General features: G+C 57.7%; 7 protein-coding genes across 7 annotated transcripts; 4 read left to right on the top strand and 3 right to left on the bottom strand.

The window, feature by feature from the left end:
* Window positions 1-2607: 2607 nt before the first annotated feature.
* On the top strand, window positions 2608-4263 carry ALD5 (aldehyde dehydrogenase (NAD(P)(+)) ald5; the record flags this gene model as incomplete). The annotated part of the gene is made up of 3 exons (XM_028637769.1): window positions 2608-2669; window positions 2760-3159; window positions 3235-4263. The coding sequence occupies 3 exons, from the start codon at window positions 2608-2610 to the stop codon at window positions 4261-4263; spliced, it is 1491 nt and encodes a 496-aa protein (XP_028497188.1).
* Window positions 4264-4743: 480 nt separating this feature from the next.
* On the top strand, window positions 4744-5198 carry D7B24_003581 (uncharacterized protein; the record flags this gene model as incomplete). Its single annotated transcript, XM_028637768.1, has 3 exons — window positions 4744-4842; window positions 4908-4970; window positions 5037-5198. The coding sequence occupies 3 exons, from the start codon at window positions 4744-4746 to the stop codon at window positions 5196-5198; spliced, it is 324 nt and encodes a 107-aa protein (XP_028497187.1).
* A 1325-nt stretch (window positions 5199-6523) lies between these two features.
* Window positions 6524-7543, bottom strand: RHO4 (Rho GTPase; the record flags this gene model as incomplete). Its single annotated transcript, XM_028637767.1, has 3 exons — window positions 6524-6913; window positions 6978-7181; window positions 7247-7543. 3 exons carry the CDS (start codon window positions 7541-7543, stop codon window positions 6524-6526), a joined length of 891 nt encoding a protein of 296 aa, XP_028497186.1.
* Window positions 7544-8393: 850 nt separating this feature from the next.
* Window positions 8394-9013, top strand: D7B24_003579 (uncharacterized protein; the record flags this gene model as incomplete). Its single annotated transcript, XM_028637766.1, has 3 exons — window positions 8394-8584; window positions 8801-8940; window positions 8994-9013. 3 exons carry the CDS (start codon window positions 8394-8396, stop codon window positions 9011-9013), a joined length of 351 nt encoding a protein of 116 aa, XP_028497185.1.
* A 555-nt stretch (window positions 9014-9568) lies between these two features.
* On the bottom strand, window positions 9569-11364 carry DBR1 (lariat debranching enzyme; the record flags this gene model as incomplete). Its single annotated transcript, XM_028637765.1, has 2 exons — window positions 9569-11254; window positions 11311-11364. The coding sequence occupies 2 exons, from the start codon at window positions 11362-11364 to the stop codon at window positions 9569-9571; spliced, it is 1740 nt and encodes a 579-aa protein (XP_028497184.1).
* Window positions 11365-11676: 312 nt separating this feature from the next.
* On the bottom strand, window positions 11677-12819 carry D7B24_003577 (uncharacterized protein; the record flags this gene model as incomplete). Its single annotated transcript, XM_028637764.1, has 2 exons — window positions 11677-12265; window positions 12320-12819. The coding sequence occupies 2 exons, from the start codon at window positions 12817-12819 to the stop codon at window positions 11677-11679; spliced, it is 1089 nt and encodes a 362-aa protein (XP_028497183.1).
* A 978-nt stretch (window positions 12820-13797) lies between these two features.
* On the top strand, window positions 13798-14300 carry D7B24_003576 (uncharacterized protein; the record flags this gene model as incomplete). The annotated part of the gene is made up of 4 exons (XM_028637763.1): window positions 13798-13803; window positions 13881-13918; window positions 14015-14170; window positions 14231-14300. The coding sequence occupies 4 exons, from the start codon at window positions 13798-13800 to the stop codon at window positions 14298-14300; spliced, it is 270 nt and encodes an 89-aa protein (XP_028497182.1).
* Between the last annotated feature and the right edge of the window lie 8 nt (window positions 14301-14308).

Raw genomic sequence — 14308 nt, 5'->3', positions numbered from 1 at the left:
TGCACCACCAAAGCCACCATGACATCCTACCTCGTCAAAGTCCCGAGGCTCTATGAACGGCTGTTGGCTCCCAGTCCTCGAGCACAGCGTAACCCCGGATCCGCCGCCATCCGACCGGCAACCACGCAGCGGTGCGGATCTACATGTACGAACCCGTTGGTTGTTCTTCCTGGTGTCCTGTCGGAGGGCCCATTCGACATGCCATGCGATGAACCAATTGGAACGCCTCGCACGTAGCGTAGCGACCACAGCAAAAGAGACACGAAAGAGGGTTCGAGCGTGACGCTGGCCGGACCAGAACAGAGTAGTCGACAGACGATGCAGGTGCTCCCTTTCGCCGCGTCAAATTGCGTGAAACAGCCTTCAGGCCGATAGGCCGTGAGGCGGGACGGCCGGCCAAGAGGGCGGTTTGCGGCTGGCAGCGATGGTTCGATACCGGCGACACGGAAGGGCTGCAGGCTGCATCGTGGGCTGATGAAGAGAAGCTTTGAGTGGATCTAGACCAGACGAAAGCACCAGACCCCTACCTGAAAGAGGGCAGCGGCCCAGGCTTGAGGACGACGATTCCCCATCAGTGACAGTGCATCAGGAGGGAACCGCATCGGGTTTTATGAGAATGCCACGAAGCTCGGGCTGTCTGCTGCTGTCTCATCTCTTGTCTTTCCTCTTGTCTCTGGTGCGATGTGTGGTGTGGAGAAGAGGGGGGACAGTGTTTGAACCTCATTGAACCCCTCGCTTCCCTTTGCGCCGAGAAGCCAGCAACCGTAGAATCCGGTCGCAAGCGTTGCGTGAGCTCGCGAGACGGGTAAAGAGGGGGAGAGAAGCAGAGGGGCAAACCAAAAAAAAATTACCGTCGGGACAGGAGGAGCGAGTGGGTGACCAAAGGCCGACCAGCCAGTGGCTGTGGCGCTGGGGTGGATGTGTTGTTGGGGGGGAGGTGAGGGTGCTAAACCCCTAAGCATCGGCCTTTGGCGGCGGCGATAAGGGATTTGACGTGTCAACAGTGGTGTGGCATGGCACTTACCATGAGCGAGGGGCCCAGTGGATAGAGTCTCCCAATGGCCCGAGGCGCCGTGCTGCAGTGACAAAGATGAGCAATGCGGTTTCATGAGCTGCCATCCAGGTCCAACGTTGGCTCATTAGTCAACCTTGTTACCCCGGATGCCCGGACGCCAGGCAGGCTACATCTGCACACCAGGCCGAGACCCCGAACACAGGGCCAGCTCTGTCGGGGGGGAAAGATGACCACGAGACCTGCGAAGTACGATGGTGAATGAAGATTAGCGGGGTGGGAATGCGTTGGAAATAAGAATACACGCTCAAACGAGGAGGAGGAAACAAGGGGAGCGTACGAGCTGCCAAGGTACAGACACATGCAAAAGGCTTCTATTGGGGGAGGAGAGAATTTGTCAGATGCTGTGCGTCTTCATCAGCACCGGTCTTCCGCTGCCTGAACACGCGATGCGGAGTGTACAAGAGGCCTGGTCATTCTGGCTGTAACTATCGTCGTTACTACGTAAAGACAAGCAAGACAGTGGTCGAAACGTAGGGAATGGAGGGGTTGGAGTGGGTGGGGGGATGAAGGGGGGTAGGGGGGGGGGCGACTTGCTAGCAAGCATGTCTCCAACGCCAAAAGAAGGAGGGGCGTCGTGGGCACCAGGGCGGACTATGCTTCTAGCGTTAACCACACTTCTCTCCCCCCCACATCTGTACTTAAATTACCGGATGCTATTCGCCGGTCTCATGCAGCGGGGGGACGCATCTTACCCCGCCATTGACCTCATTCCGACCACAATACCCGTCGTTTGGATGCGCCTACCTCGCATTTTGCGATGGGGTCAGGTCTCCATCCCGCTCCCAATTTCAGTCACTGGGGCGACACACTGGCGGGCTAGCGGCGCGGTGCTGTACTGGTTGTCGATGTCAAGCACCTTGGGTACCCGGCGCTTAGGTACTATGCTGCTCTGGAGGAGGGTGTGTGTGCAGGACGAACGGCATCGGTTTGAACCGGCCTCTGCGCGCCTTCGGCACTTCGTTACTACCTTGGCTGTATCGCCCAATGCCATGCCCACCACCCTTGACAGGGTTAGAAGTCCATGTACGTGCAAAGCGCCGATCCGAGCTTCTCTTCACAGCTCACGGGTAGGAGGAAGTCGATGCAGCAGGGGTGGGTGCACAGGCACGACGGGAATTCGAGGACAGGAATGGCCCGCCGCAGCACGGCTGGGAATCGGGTGGACTAGGTCGCTGATGGATGGTGCTCGGGGTGCTGTCGCATCAATCCCGAATCGTCTGCGGCCTCACCTGGCATTGGCAGGTAGGTCACCCCCTTGCCTGGTAAATGTGGGCGAGGCGTGGACCTCGAGGCAACTTCCTTCGTCACAGCTTTGATCCAGACTCCACCCCGCTCTGGACTGTTTAGTATAACAACTCGCCTCCGCCCCTACCTTTCCTTCGCAAACCTCCCCTCACTGAACCCTTCATTTCCAGTTTCTTCTCACCAGTTTTGCATTCTGCACCAATATACCCCGTTCCTGTTGCAGAGACTCCTTCCCCAACCTATACCAAACCACCCTACCCCTCCCTTTCACCACACACATCTTCATAATGGGTCTTTCCGCCGAGCTCAAGACGCCCGTTACCGGCACCTACACCCAGCCCACCGGCCTGTAAGTCCCCGCGCTCTCGCACTTGATGCACTGCTCCTCACGACGTCCGATTACTCTGTCGCGACGCGCACACTAACTGGATTGTCACAGGTTCATCAACAACGAGTGGGTTGAGGGCGTCGACAAGAAGACCTTCGAGGTCGTGAACCCTTCCACCGAGGAGGTCATCGTCTCCGTTTCTGAGGCCACGGAGAAGGATGTCGACATTGCCGTTGCCGCTGCCCGCAAGGCCTTCAACGGTGTCTGGCGCCAGACCACCCCCGGCCAGAGGTCCATCTACCTCCTGAAGCTTGCCGAGCTCGTTGAGAAGAACATTGACCTCCTCGCCGCCGTTGAGTCTCTCGACAACGGCAAGTCCATCACCATGGCCAAGGGCGATGTCGGTGCCGTCGTCGGCTGCATTAGGTACTACGGTGGATGGGCCGACAAGATCGAGGGCAAGACCATCGATGTCGCCCCCGACATGTTCCACTACACCCGCCAGGAGCCCGTATGTTCACCCCTTTCTTTCTTCCTCCTCTTCCCGGGAGCTTGGGACGTGTTTGGCTGACCCTCTGTCCATCAGATTGGTGTCTGCGGTCAGATCATCCCCTGGAACTTCCCCATCCTCATGCTGGCCTGGAAGATCGCCCCCGCCCTGGCCACCGGTAACACGGTCGTCATGAAGACTGCCGAGCAGACCCCTCTGTCCGGTCTCGTGTTTGCCAACCTCGTCAAGGAGGCTGGCTTCCCCCCCGGTGTCTTCAACCTGATCAACGGTTTCGGCAAGGTCGCTGGTGCCGCCATCTCCTCTCACATGGACATTGACAAGGTCGCCTTCACTGGTTCCACTCTTGTCGGTCGCCAGATCATGAAGGCGGCTGCCGCCTCCAACCTGAAGAAGGTCACCCTCGAGCTCGGCGGCAAGTCGCCCAACATTGTCTTCAACGACGCCGACATTGAGCAGGCCATCTCTTGGGTCAACTTCGGCATCTACTACAACCACGGCCAGTGCTGCTGCGCCGGTACTCGCATCTACGTCCAGGAGGGCATCTACGACAAGTTCCTCGAGGCTTTCAAGAAGAGGGCCCAGGAGAACAAGGTCGGCGACCCCTTCCACGATGAGACCTTCCAGGGCCCCCAGGTCAGCCAGCTTCAGTTCGACCGCATCATGGAGTACATCAAGATTGGCAAGGAGGAGGGTGCCACCGTCGAGACCGGTGGTGAGCGTCACGGTGACAAGGGCTACTTCATCCAGCCCACCATCTTCAGCAACGTCAAGGCCGACATGAAGATCATGCAGGAGGAGATTTTCGGCCCCGTGTGCGCCATCGCCAAGTTCAAGGACGAGGATGAAGTCATCGCCCTCGGCAACGACAGCACCTACGGCCTGGCCGCTGCCGTCCACACCAAGGATCTCAACACGGCCATCCGCGTCAGCAACCAGCTCAAGGCCGGCACTGTCTGGGTCAACTGCTACAACATGCTCCACCACCAGGTTCCCTTCGGTGGCTTCAAGGAGTCCGGTATTGGCCGCGAGCTCGGCGAGGCCGCCCTGTCCAACTACACGCAGAACAAGTCTGTGGCGATTCGTCTGGGCGGTGCGATCTACTAAGCAAATCTGTTTTTTTTTTCTTTAGGCTTTTATTTTCGCCGGATCACGGTCAAGTTAATGAGGGATATGAAAATGATTTGGGGGCTTTGGGATTGGCTAACGCCAGACATGTACATTCGAGTTGACGAGGACTAGTTGTCGAAAAATGACACCAGTAAATGAACATGACACCGAGGCTCGTTGCTTGTGAAGTGATGATTGTGAGCTCGCGACGTGATACACCGAGGTGGGGGGCACAGAGGGGTAGAGCGCGGAAGGTTTTCTCTTTACCCACCGAAGCGCAACACGGTGCCGAATGACATCGAAATAGGTGGTGTAGATACTGTGTTCGCGTGCCCCGCCAAACCCCGCTCTCCGTCTCGCTAGCGGCGGAGCCTTTTCACAGAGGTTCGCGTTACTGACGCGAACACACTCTAGGTAAGTTTGTCGGCTAAGGAACCAAGCGCCGACTTCAAATCAACACTTTTGCATCGCCACGACATGTCTTCCTACCATCAGCGGTCCACTTCGCAGACAGGCGGCCCTGAAAAGACGTACTTTGAGCAGCAGCGCGAGGTTCTCATTGGGGAGATTGCCATGGTACGTTCAGCCGCGCAGGCCCTTCCCCCACGCTCCTCCCATCTGACCCGACGTTCCCAAACCAGAGCTTCGAGCATGTCCTCGCCAACATCAACAAGCTGAACCGCTCTCTCGAGGCTGTCACTGCGGTATGTAGCCAAGTAGCCCGAAGACCAATCCGCTCGATGGGTGATTCTGACCTTACGCCACCCCAGGTTGGCAACGAGTTCTCCTCCGTCGAAGCCCTCTGGTCGCAGTTCGAAAACGTCATGGCCAAGGAGCCGGCTGAAGACAACGGCAGCAAGAGCGGCAGCAAACCCGCCAACGAGAGCCCCAGCCGACGAGACGACGAGACGAACGGCGAGGACGACCAATAAATGGCGTTGGCGTGCAGACATGGCCGCCTGCGCAGCGCCCTCGCCTGCCGAGACCAGGATTTATTGCTGGCGCTGGTTATACAACACTAGCCCAACGGCTCGAATTGCCCCCTTGACGGTTTGACGGCATTCCCTATCAGCAGCTTGTCATCCCGTTCTCGAGACATATGTTCTGGTTGAGTGGATCGAGCCTAGCCTCACCGCTTCAGTATGTTGTTTATGAAGCCTGTGCAGGTCAACGAAGGCACAGCGTTGCATCGAGATGTGCTTCTCGAGCGTTGCGTTGCCAGGTAGAGGAAGCTGAACTATATGATGCGTGCAATGATGCACGTCCGGTTGGGCGGCTTTGTTACTTCACGACGTGAACGGCATGTCTGAGACGACTTGTCAAGCTTCCTGTTGAGCCTGGGCAAAATGCATGTTGCGGCATCAGACTCTTAGTCGCCATCCTGGCCATTGGAGACGGTGTGCCGTCAAGCTCACGGGGGCATCATCAAGAAATTTGCCAAGTCGGCATCCTGGTCGGCGCCATCTCTTTACTTGCTGCAGAAAGGCAGTATCGAGAGGCTCGCCCGGGACTACAAGTCACATCGAGGACAGCACATGAAATGCGGGGTGCTGCGGCGGTCCCAAGGTTCAAGTAGAGAGAGGGCTGGTGTGGCATGCGGTACACCTGGATGCTACTCTGAGGGCCGGTGACTTGCACGTGGTAAAGATACCTTGCTCAATGCATTCCCCACCCTGACATGGACTCATGACTCCAGACCTTGAGAAGCGCCCTCTGTCCTCATGTTGCGCACACATATGCGACGGAGGAATCTGCGACGAAACCTTTGATAACAGGATTGCTGATGAAGGTCGAATTCTATCATACCCGCCGGTGTGCATAAGTAGATGACATGGGATATTGCTGACATGTGCTCCGCTCATTCTTCCTTTTCCGCAGTAGTAGTACTGCGGGAAGTTGTCATCTTGGGTCGAATAGTCATGCATGACCGATCCAACACTCCACATCCATGGTAGACAGATGAGCATCGATCACAAAATGGCAGGACGTAGAGTCACGGAGCAGTAGTATGCCCCCCCCGGATCACTCCAGGACAGCCATGCACGCAGATAAAACAGCGCATCCGAATGCAGAAGTCACTCAAGCTCGTGAGTCGTAGCATGTCATGAAAAAAAGTCATTCATTACTCCTTGAGCCCCTGGCCCCTGGCCTGGCCCCAAAGTTTGGCGGTTGTTTGTTCGCGTGACACAGAAACAAGATGAAAAAAAGAGTCCCATATCCTGATATCCCCTTGCCCGAGCCTTCCACGTTTCTCATCTTACAGCAGCTTGCAGCTCCTCTTCTTCTTCTTCGGCACACCCACGCCAGGGATGTTACCGCTTCCGCCCCCCGCACTGGCGCGGCCGCCATTTGATGACGACGACGCACCGGTGGCCATCTGGGCCTCGATGTTTTTCCGGTCGTTTGCGACAACGGTGAGAATGGCCCTCTCAAAAATCTCGTCAACGCCCGTCATCTCTTTACTGCTGCACTCGGCATATTGAGCATTCATCTTCTTGGCGACGGTCTGACCCTGTTCGGTCGTGACGGGAGTGAGGCCCTGGGTCTTGAGCATATCGATACACGTCCTCTTGAAGCGGAGGTCGGACTTGAGAGCAACCAGCACGAGGGGTGTGTAGGGGCAGAAGTGTAGGACTTCAGGGTACCACTGCGTTGCATTAGCGTCTTGGTCATATCCATACGGGTGGCGAAGAGTCTCGAGTAGGGCGTACCTTGTCCATGACGTTCTCAAGCGAGTTGGGGCAGTCAATGGCGAAACAGACAAAGATGAGATCGGTCTCGGGGTAAGAGAGGGGTCGCAGGCGGTCGTACTCCTCTTGGCCGGCTGTGTCCCACAGAGCGAGCTCGACCGTCTTGCCGGTCGGTGGGTGCGTGGGGTAGGTGATGTAGTTCTCGAACACTGTTGGAACATATTTCTGCAACAATACTCAGTCAGTCATGCGGTCGCAATTGGACGTGGATGACGAGACGGGTGACGTACCTCCGGGAAGTAACCTTGGCTGTAGCTGATGAGCAGGCATGTTTTGCCGCAGCCACCGTCGCCGACGACGACAATCTTCTTGGAGTAGGCGGGGCCCTCGGTGAGGTGAGTAGCGGCCGACTCGCGGCCGGTGGAGGAGCTCATGGTGGTGCTGACGGTGCCGTCACTGCTCCTGATACGTTGGTTGCGGCGAGCGCCCGACGAGTTGTTATGGCTGTCCTCGTAGTTCTCGGTGGACAGGTAGTTGTTGTTGCTGTTGTTGTTGTAGTACGAGTTGCGATACTGCGTAGACGCCATGACCGCGCGACTTGGGTCAAGCGCAAGCTGCGTCTCCCGGTTCAATTAGCCTCCTTGAAGCGGATTGCTTCACTTTGAGGGGGGGGCCTGGCTGTCTCGGGGAAGCGGTGGCGCAAAGTGCAGGGCTGCGTCTCTCTTGGTGGAGGATTGCGGTGGCTTGACGTGGGTAAAGAGAGGCTTGTTGGAATGTTGACGACTCGAACGTGATGGATAGCACTACTGGCGAACGGGCGACCCTGAATAGCTACTGGGAGAGAGGGGGGTGTGATCTGGCTGGAATGTGAGGATGACTCTTGTTTCTCGCAAAGGCGAAGCAAACGAGGCAGCGCGGGCGAAGTGGGTGTTTGTCAGGTATGCGAAATGAGGAAAGCTGAACGAGACCTCCAGAGCAGGTGCGGTGCAGTGTAAGGTACTTGAAGGGAGTTTGGCAAGGCAGGGGCAGGTGCGGAGGTTGACGACTTGCCTTGCTTGCATGTGGTAAACATGTCGACCGGGCAACCAGCCACGCTACGACGCCACGGTGACGCGAAGGACCTGCGTTATCAATCTATCTCAGGCAGAGAGGAAAGGCACGTGACCCTGCCCATAGCTCCCACGGTCTGTGCGCTAGGTCCATCCACCTCCGCCTTCAAAAGAAAAAAGTCGCCATCGTGGACTGCCGGCATTTTGCGACTCCTCCATCACACCCACCTCACTCGGTTCTCCAAGCTGCTGCTGGAAGACTTCCCCCAGACACAGACAGTGTCAATCGTCAGGAGCGGCTTCCTTCGCGGCTTCGAGACGACACATCTCCATCAGGACCGCGCACCTGGCCGCACACAAGGGAAAGCACGCACGCGCTTTCACCACGATGGCCTCGTACTTGTCTCAGAGCACACACGGCCCCGAGAACAAGTACGTGACTCTCGTCTCTGGCGATGGGTACGAGTTTGTTCTGCTCCGCGAGGCGGTCATGATCAGCCCGGTCATCAAGGGTATGCTGGATCCTCGCAGCCAGTTCATGGAAGCCGTCTCGGGGAGATGTGTCTTCATGGAGATCAGGTAAGTTTCTTCTGATTTCTGTCCTTCACTTGTCACCTCGCGCGTCACCTTGATGAAACGCTTTTCCGAGTGCTTTCCGAAAGACCATCGACAACGTTCTCGAGCGGTCTGCATGAAAAATCTTTCCACGTACACTTGATCTGAGACGCAACATTGCCCACCATTGCCCTCTCGCGGTGCCTTTCTCCTCGGGAGGTCATCGACTGACACGACCAGTGGCATCGTGCTGGAAAAGGTCTGCGAGTACTTTCAGTACTGGTACAGGTATCGCGAACGGGAGGACGTGCCTGACATGGACATACCCGTCGAGCTCTGTCTTGAGCTGCTAGTCGCAGCTGACTACCTTGGCTTGGACAGTATGTTCTTTCAGACACCCTATCCCGGGACTGTCCCATCTGACGAGCAGCAGAACAAAACTCTGGCATTTGATTTCGCCCTTCATGGGTCCTGCTTTTGCACCTGGAGTTGGAGTTTAGGATTGGCAAACCCACAGCGCTGCTGCTTGGCACGGCTGCTCCAGTGGGCGGTCACACACGATACCAATGTACGATTTGACGACTTCGCACGCGGCCAACACGCACTCTTCGTTTTCCTTTTGGTCGTTCGCACCTTGCCATTCCGGCTACTCCCACACACGTTTCCCCGTGACATGGACCCATCTCAGCATATGCGTTCGATTCTTCATTACTCCGTGGATCGAACGTCTATTAGATTTGGAAGATGAATTCAGCCCCCATACTCTGCCCAGCACAAGCTCTCCGTTGGGTTTGGGTTTTTTTCTGAGGGGTTACATATCTTGATTCGTAGACAGCTTTGAACGCTGTATCAGTTGGAATAGCAAATAGACTATAACTCTCGCGAGCTTGACTTTTCTCCCGCTTTGGTTGGCTACGCATTTGCTTGTGAATTCCTTGCAATGGGTTTTCCTGTGTCGTTTGGCCGTTTCGTAAATAGCCAGGGCCCTGCTGTGAACTCCTCAAGCGCTCAATGAAATCTCCCACGCCCGCGCCCGCGTCCCCTACCGCCCCTTCCACCTCGTCCGCCGCCCCGGCCACCATGACCGCCCCTCCCTCCGCGAAAACCACCCCCGAACCTCTCGCTCGGCGGCGGCGGTCCTTCCGCCTTCCTCGCCATCCTCTCGTCCTCGGTGGCGTGCCACAGGTTCTCCACCTGCAGCATCTCGCAGAATGCCGCCGTCTGCGGGTTCGTGTACTCAAACGGCTGATCCGGCACGTTCCGCCAGTTCGGGCTCCCGTCGTGCGGCGGCGCCGTGAGGACAAAGTTGGCCGGGACGTCGAGGGCCGCGACATGCTCGCCGACCCAGGCGCGCGCCTCGTCGATGAGGGGCGCGTAGTGCGCCTCGCCGCGGTCGCGCGCTGCGTGGGCTGCGCGGTCGCCGATTGTGAGCTCGCCGTGGAGGGCGCGCGTGATGGCCAGCCACTCGGGGTCGTACTGCAGCGGGAAGCGACCGGGGTGTTGGGGCGGCGTGGACGGCGGCGCGACGAGGCTGCCGTCATGGGGGTGGATGTCGAGGAGCTGAAGGAAGTGGCGGCGCGGGAGGCACTTGTCGAGCGCGAGGAAGCGGACTTGCTTGTTCGTGATTGTTGCGGGCACAGGCTGGCCGGGTGTCGTATTGGGCTGGGGTTTTGGTGCGGCAAAAGAGGCAGGAAGCTGGGCTCGAAGGTCGGCTGAGACGTGGCTGACGGGCTTTGGCTTGTCTTCGGGTTTGATAGTTGGTGCTGCAAGGGCAGGTTCGTCGTCGTTGTCGTCACCATCGTCGAGGCTGATCTCGTTTGGGTTTGCTGTAGTGCTCGCAGCCGCAGTGGGAACAGCGTCATCATCGTCGTCGTTGAGGTCGATCTCCTCTGGATTCGCCTCTGCTACTATAGTCGTAGCAGCAGCAGCAGATGCTGTTCGTTGCGCTTGCGTCTCAGATTTGATGCCACCATCCTTTGTCTCGGCACCAGCGTCCCCCAGATCGAACCGCTTCAGCGCCGAGAACTTGCAGTGCAGATGCGCCGAGAACCAGTACGGTGGCCTCAGTCTGTCAAGCACATACTCGGCAGCAACGTTTCCTAGCGTGCCGTCTCTCGACTCGGCCTCGAAGTCGGGCTTCATCCTCCAGAGCGCCTTCTCGTCTCCCCACTTCTCAATGGCCCGCGGCCAGTCATGGCTGATGCCGACATCGACCTGCTCCCTGACAAGCAGCAGCTTCCGCACGTCAACCTCGCGGATATGGTAAAAACTCTTGACGTCATCCACGCCGAACGGCAACCTCTCGTGATGCGCCTTGCGGTAGTCAAAGCCCTTCCAGATGCCGCTCATGCCGGCGATGCGCAGCGGCCCGAGGCGCAGCACGTTGGCGGCACCGAGGTAGTAGATGTTGGGCGCGGCCCAGCCCCCGTAGTAGAGCTCCCAAAGGTGCGACGCCGCCTCGTGGTTGCCGCCGGCGAACAGCGTTAGGTAAGGTGCCGTGCGCGCGCCGGCGTAGTACTCCCAAAAGTCGCCCATCTCGCGGTACTTGGCAGGGACGGACATGACGGTCAGGTCGGCGGCGTTGCGAACGGCTTGGAAGTCGCCGCCGATGATGAGCACGTCGACGCCGTCCCAGCCGCGCGCCTCACAGGACTTGGCAACGGCGGCGTAGATGGCATCTAGCGTGCCATGGCCCTGCAGGTGGTCAGACGGCTGCTCGACTTGTGAGAAGGACGGAGGGAAGAACTCACACAGCCTTCGACGGCGACGCGGACACCTTGGGTTTCGAAGGTTTGTGTTGACATGATGGGCTTGCCAGGCACGTTTGGGGAATGTTGTGAAGTTGACGTTGACAGGCAAGGCAGGTTCGTGGGAGCTCCACCAAAAATTATTTGCTTGATTGCACTTGACAACGGGTCTGTGACACACCTCGGTGCAGAGCACCTTTCGCATCTGGACTGCAATTCCAGAAAGGCACAATCCTCGGCTTTGGATCGCACTTGTTATGAATTGAGAAGAAGAGATGGGTATTTTCGCTAAAATATCAACACAACCCAACAACCGCCCGACACGCCTCCCGAGGCACACGCAACCTACTCGTCCACCCATGCGGAACGCTACACCTTTTGATAGCCCTCGCTGATTTCACCCTTGGCAGCCAACTGCTCGTGGAACGCCAACAGCTTGTCCGCTCCCACCTTCCAGCTCCAGTCGTTTTGCAAATGATGCCCCGCGCCCTCAACCCAGGTCAGCCGCACACCCAGGCCCTCGTCATCCTGTCCTCCAACTCCAGCCATCGACTTGACCTCGTCAACCTTGGCATCTAGCTTTTTCGCCGCGACCAGTCGACCAACAGCCTTGCGGTAGGTGTCTGCCAGCTGCACCATAATGTCGTGCGTCATCAGCTTGTCCAGAGTTCCGGTCATGACCATGATGCGGTCGCTGCTGCCCCAGCCCCTAATGGAACTGATGAGGCTCTCAGTGTTGACGAAAGGCCTCATCATCGTCAACGGCCACCAGAAGCTTTCGTAGCAGTTCGAATGCAATTGGAACTCGAGGAGCTTCGTCATGGGGTAATCATCGCTGAAGAAGGCCCGCCTGATCAAGAGCGGATGCGAAAGGGGCGAATTCGAGTGACCGCCCTGAAGCCACATGCGGATCACGAAGAGAGGGTCGAATTTCGCCCAATTGAGGTACACACCAAATCTGCACATCATCAGCCAGACGTCAAAGTGCGATGGGAGCACAGTATTCACTCACGATCCGAAGCCCGGGACAGCTCCTAGCAAGGCCAGGCCCTGTGCGTGCACCTGCTGCGCGCTGAGGATCCCTTGGAGGAGTCCGCCGCCGCTGGAATGCCCGACGAGCAGAGCTTCCTCTCCATGGCGCTCCTGTACCCAGCTAATGGCAGCAACGGCATCGCTCGCCAGCTGGCTCCTCGTTGTGCCGTAGACCATTCTCAGGTACGAAGGGTGCCAGCTGTTGCCATGGCCGCGCAAGGAGACGGCATAACAGGGCACGTCGTGCTCAGCGAGGTACTGCATGTATTCGGTCCAGACCCAGGCGCTGCCCATGCCTCCATGGAAGAAGACGATGGGAATCCTGCCTCTTGATGGTTCTGTTAGTTGGTTCGAGAGGACCTCGAGCCTACCAGAGGGCGTCTCGACCCAATACCGCTCCAAGCCGGCTGGGGCATCAGGGATATCTCCTGACGGACGTGTCCAGTACAGCCAACTGTAGGAAAGCTGGAGGTTGAGCATGTCGAAGTAGTGTTGACGTGCGCTTCAGTGAAAGTGACAAGGTTGAGGTCGCTCCAAATTATTTTCTGACGACACAGTGTCGGGTGAAGGCTCCTTTTGGTATTGCAGTGACTCTCGCTCCTCCAAAGATGGGCTGGACAACACTTCTTGTAAAAAAACGGCGCCTGTGCAGCCTGAGGCCTCACGAACACGGGCTGAGTGTGTTCTAATTCCAAGCAAACCCGAGTAGTCCTCGCGCATGCGCAACATCGGCTGGCTCCGGGCAAGGAGTCATCGTAGTCGGGACGGCCAGGGACGGAACCACCCTTTCCCCCCTACGCCCACTGTAAGCACAGCGATTCGGGCGCTGTCGATTGGCCCGCCAGCGCCTCTGACGACCAGCTGAACTCGTTTCCAGGGGTTGCCCGGGGACTTTGCCTGGCACATGACCAGAATAGATTGACTGGTGAGCAACGTAACGGCTGGAGTACGCTACTGTTACATAGCAATGTAGCACCTGTAGCGACGAGACTTTGAATGCATTTCTGGGTGATTGATACTTGTTCACGGGCTGATGGGCCTAGACTTTGCACGAGTCGTCATCAGGCCAGGATAGGCACTGCCAGTGTTACGGCCATGCCGAGTGTGACTCTGAACAACTGGCAGGATCGAACCATTTTTTCTTGTTCAAGAGATGGCCAAGTCGGTATAATGCGAAGTCGGTATAATGCGCATTGCAATCGAAGGCTTTCTACAATGTAGGTACCTCGGTGTTCGGTCCAGCTAGAGAATGGAAGCTGCCTGGGCACAGATAGATAGCACCCCCAGCGCGAAGCTTGAGAAAGTCACTTATCTTATCGCTTCCGATAATTCACCGACAGCCTCCCACCGAGCATCCCCACGCAAAACTTCAACCCAGCTTGCCGCCCCAAGTCAGCCTCGCGCGTAGCCGGCCTCACCACCCTCATCACCGACCCCCCTCCCCCCCCACCGCCCATCATGAGTGTGAGTCTACCCCCCTCCCTCCCCCCAGCACCTGCCGTCGACCTTGATCCGATGAATAGAACGCTGATCTCAAGTAGTTCGTACCCCTCAACCCGAGGCCTATGCTCCAGGACCTGTGCGTTCCTCCCTTCACCCCCACCCTCTTCTCGCGATTCCCACGCACCTAGAGGCGCGACCTCGAAAGCTAACCGCGCAATCCCCTCCCCCGCAGCGTCAACAAGGACATCGTGGTCCGCCTAAAGTGGGGCGACACCGAGTACAAGGGCCGGCTCGTCAGCATCGACTCGTACATGAACATCCAGCTCAGCGGCGCCGAGGAGTACATCGACCAGAAGATGACCGGCGCACTGGGCCAGGTCCTGATCAGGTGCGCCGCGCCTGCGGATCTTCCCTCGTCTACACGACGGAATGGCTGACAAACTGGCAGGTGCAACAACGTCTTGTGGATCAGGGCGGCCGACGCGGGCAGCAATGGCGACGTCAAGATGGAGGGTTGAGCCGCGCG

This window comes from Verticillium nonalfalfae, assembly GCF_003724135.2.
Source record: "Verticillium nonalfalfae strain VnAa140/NRRL 66861 chromosome Unknown scaffold_20, whole genome shotgun sequence".
NCBI lineage: Eukaryota > Fungi > Ascomycota > Sordariomycetes > Glomerellales > Plectosphaerellaceae > Verticillium > Verticillium nonalfalfae.
Note: the sequence above shows the minus strand (reverse complement) of the source record. Positions and strands in the feature narration are given on the sequence as shown.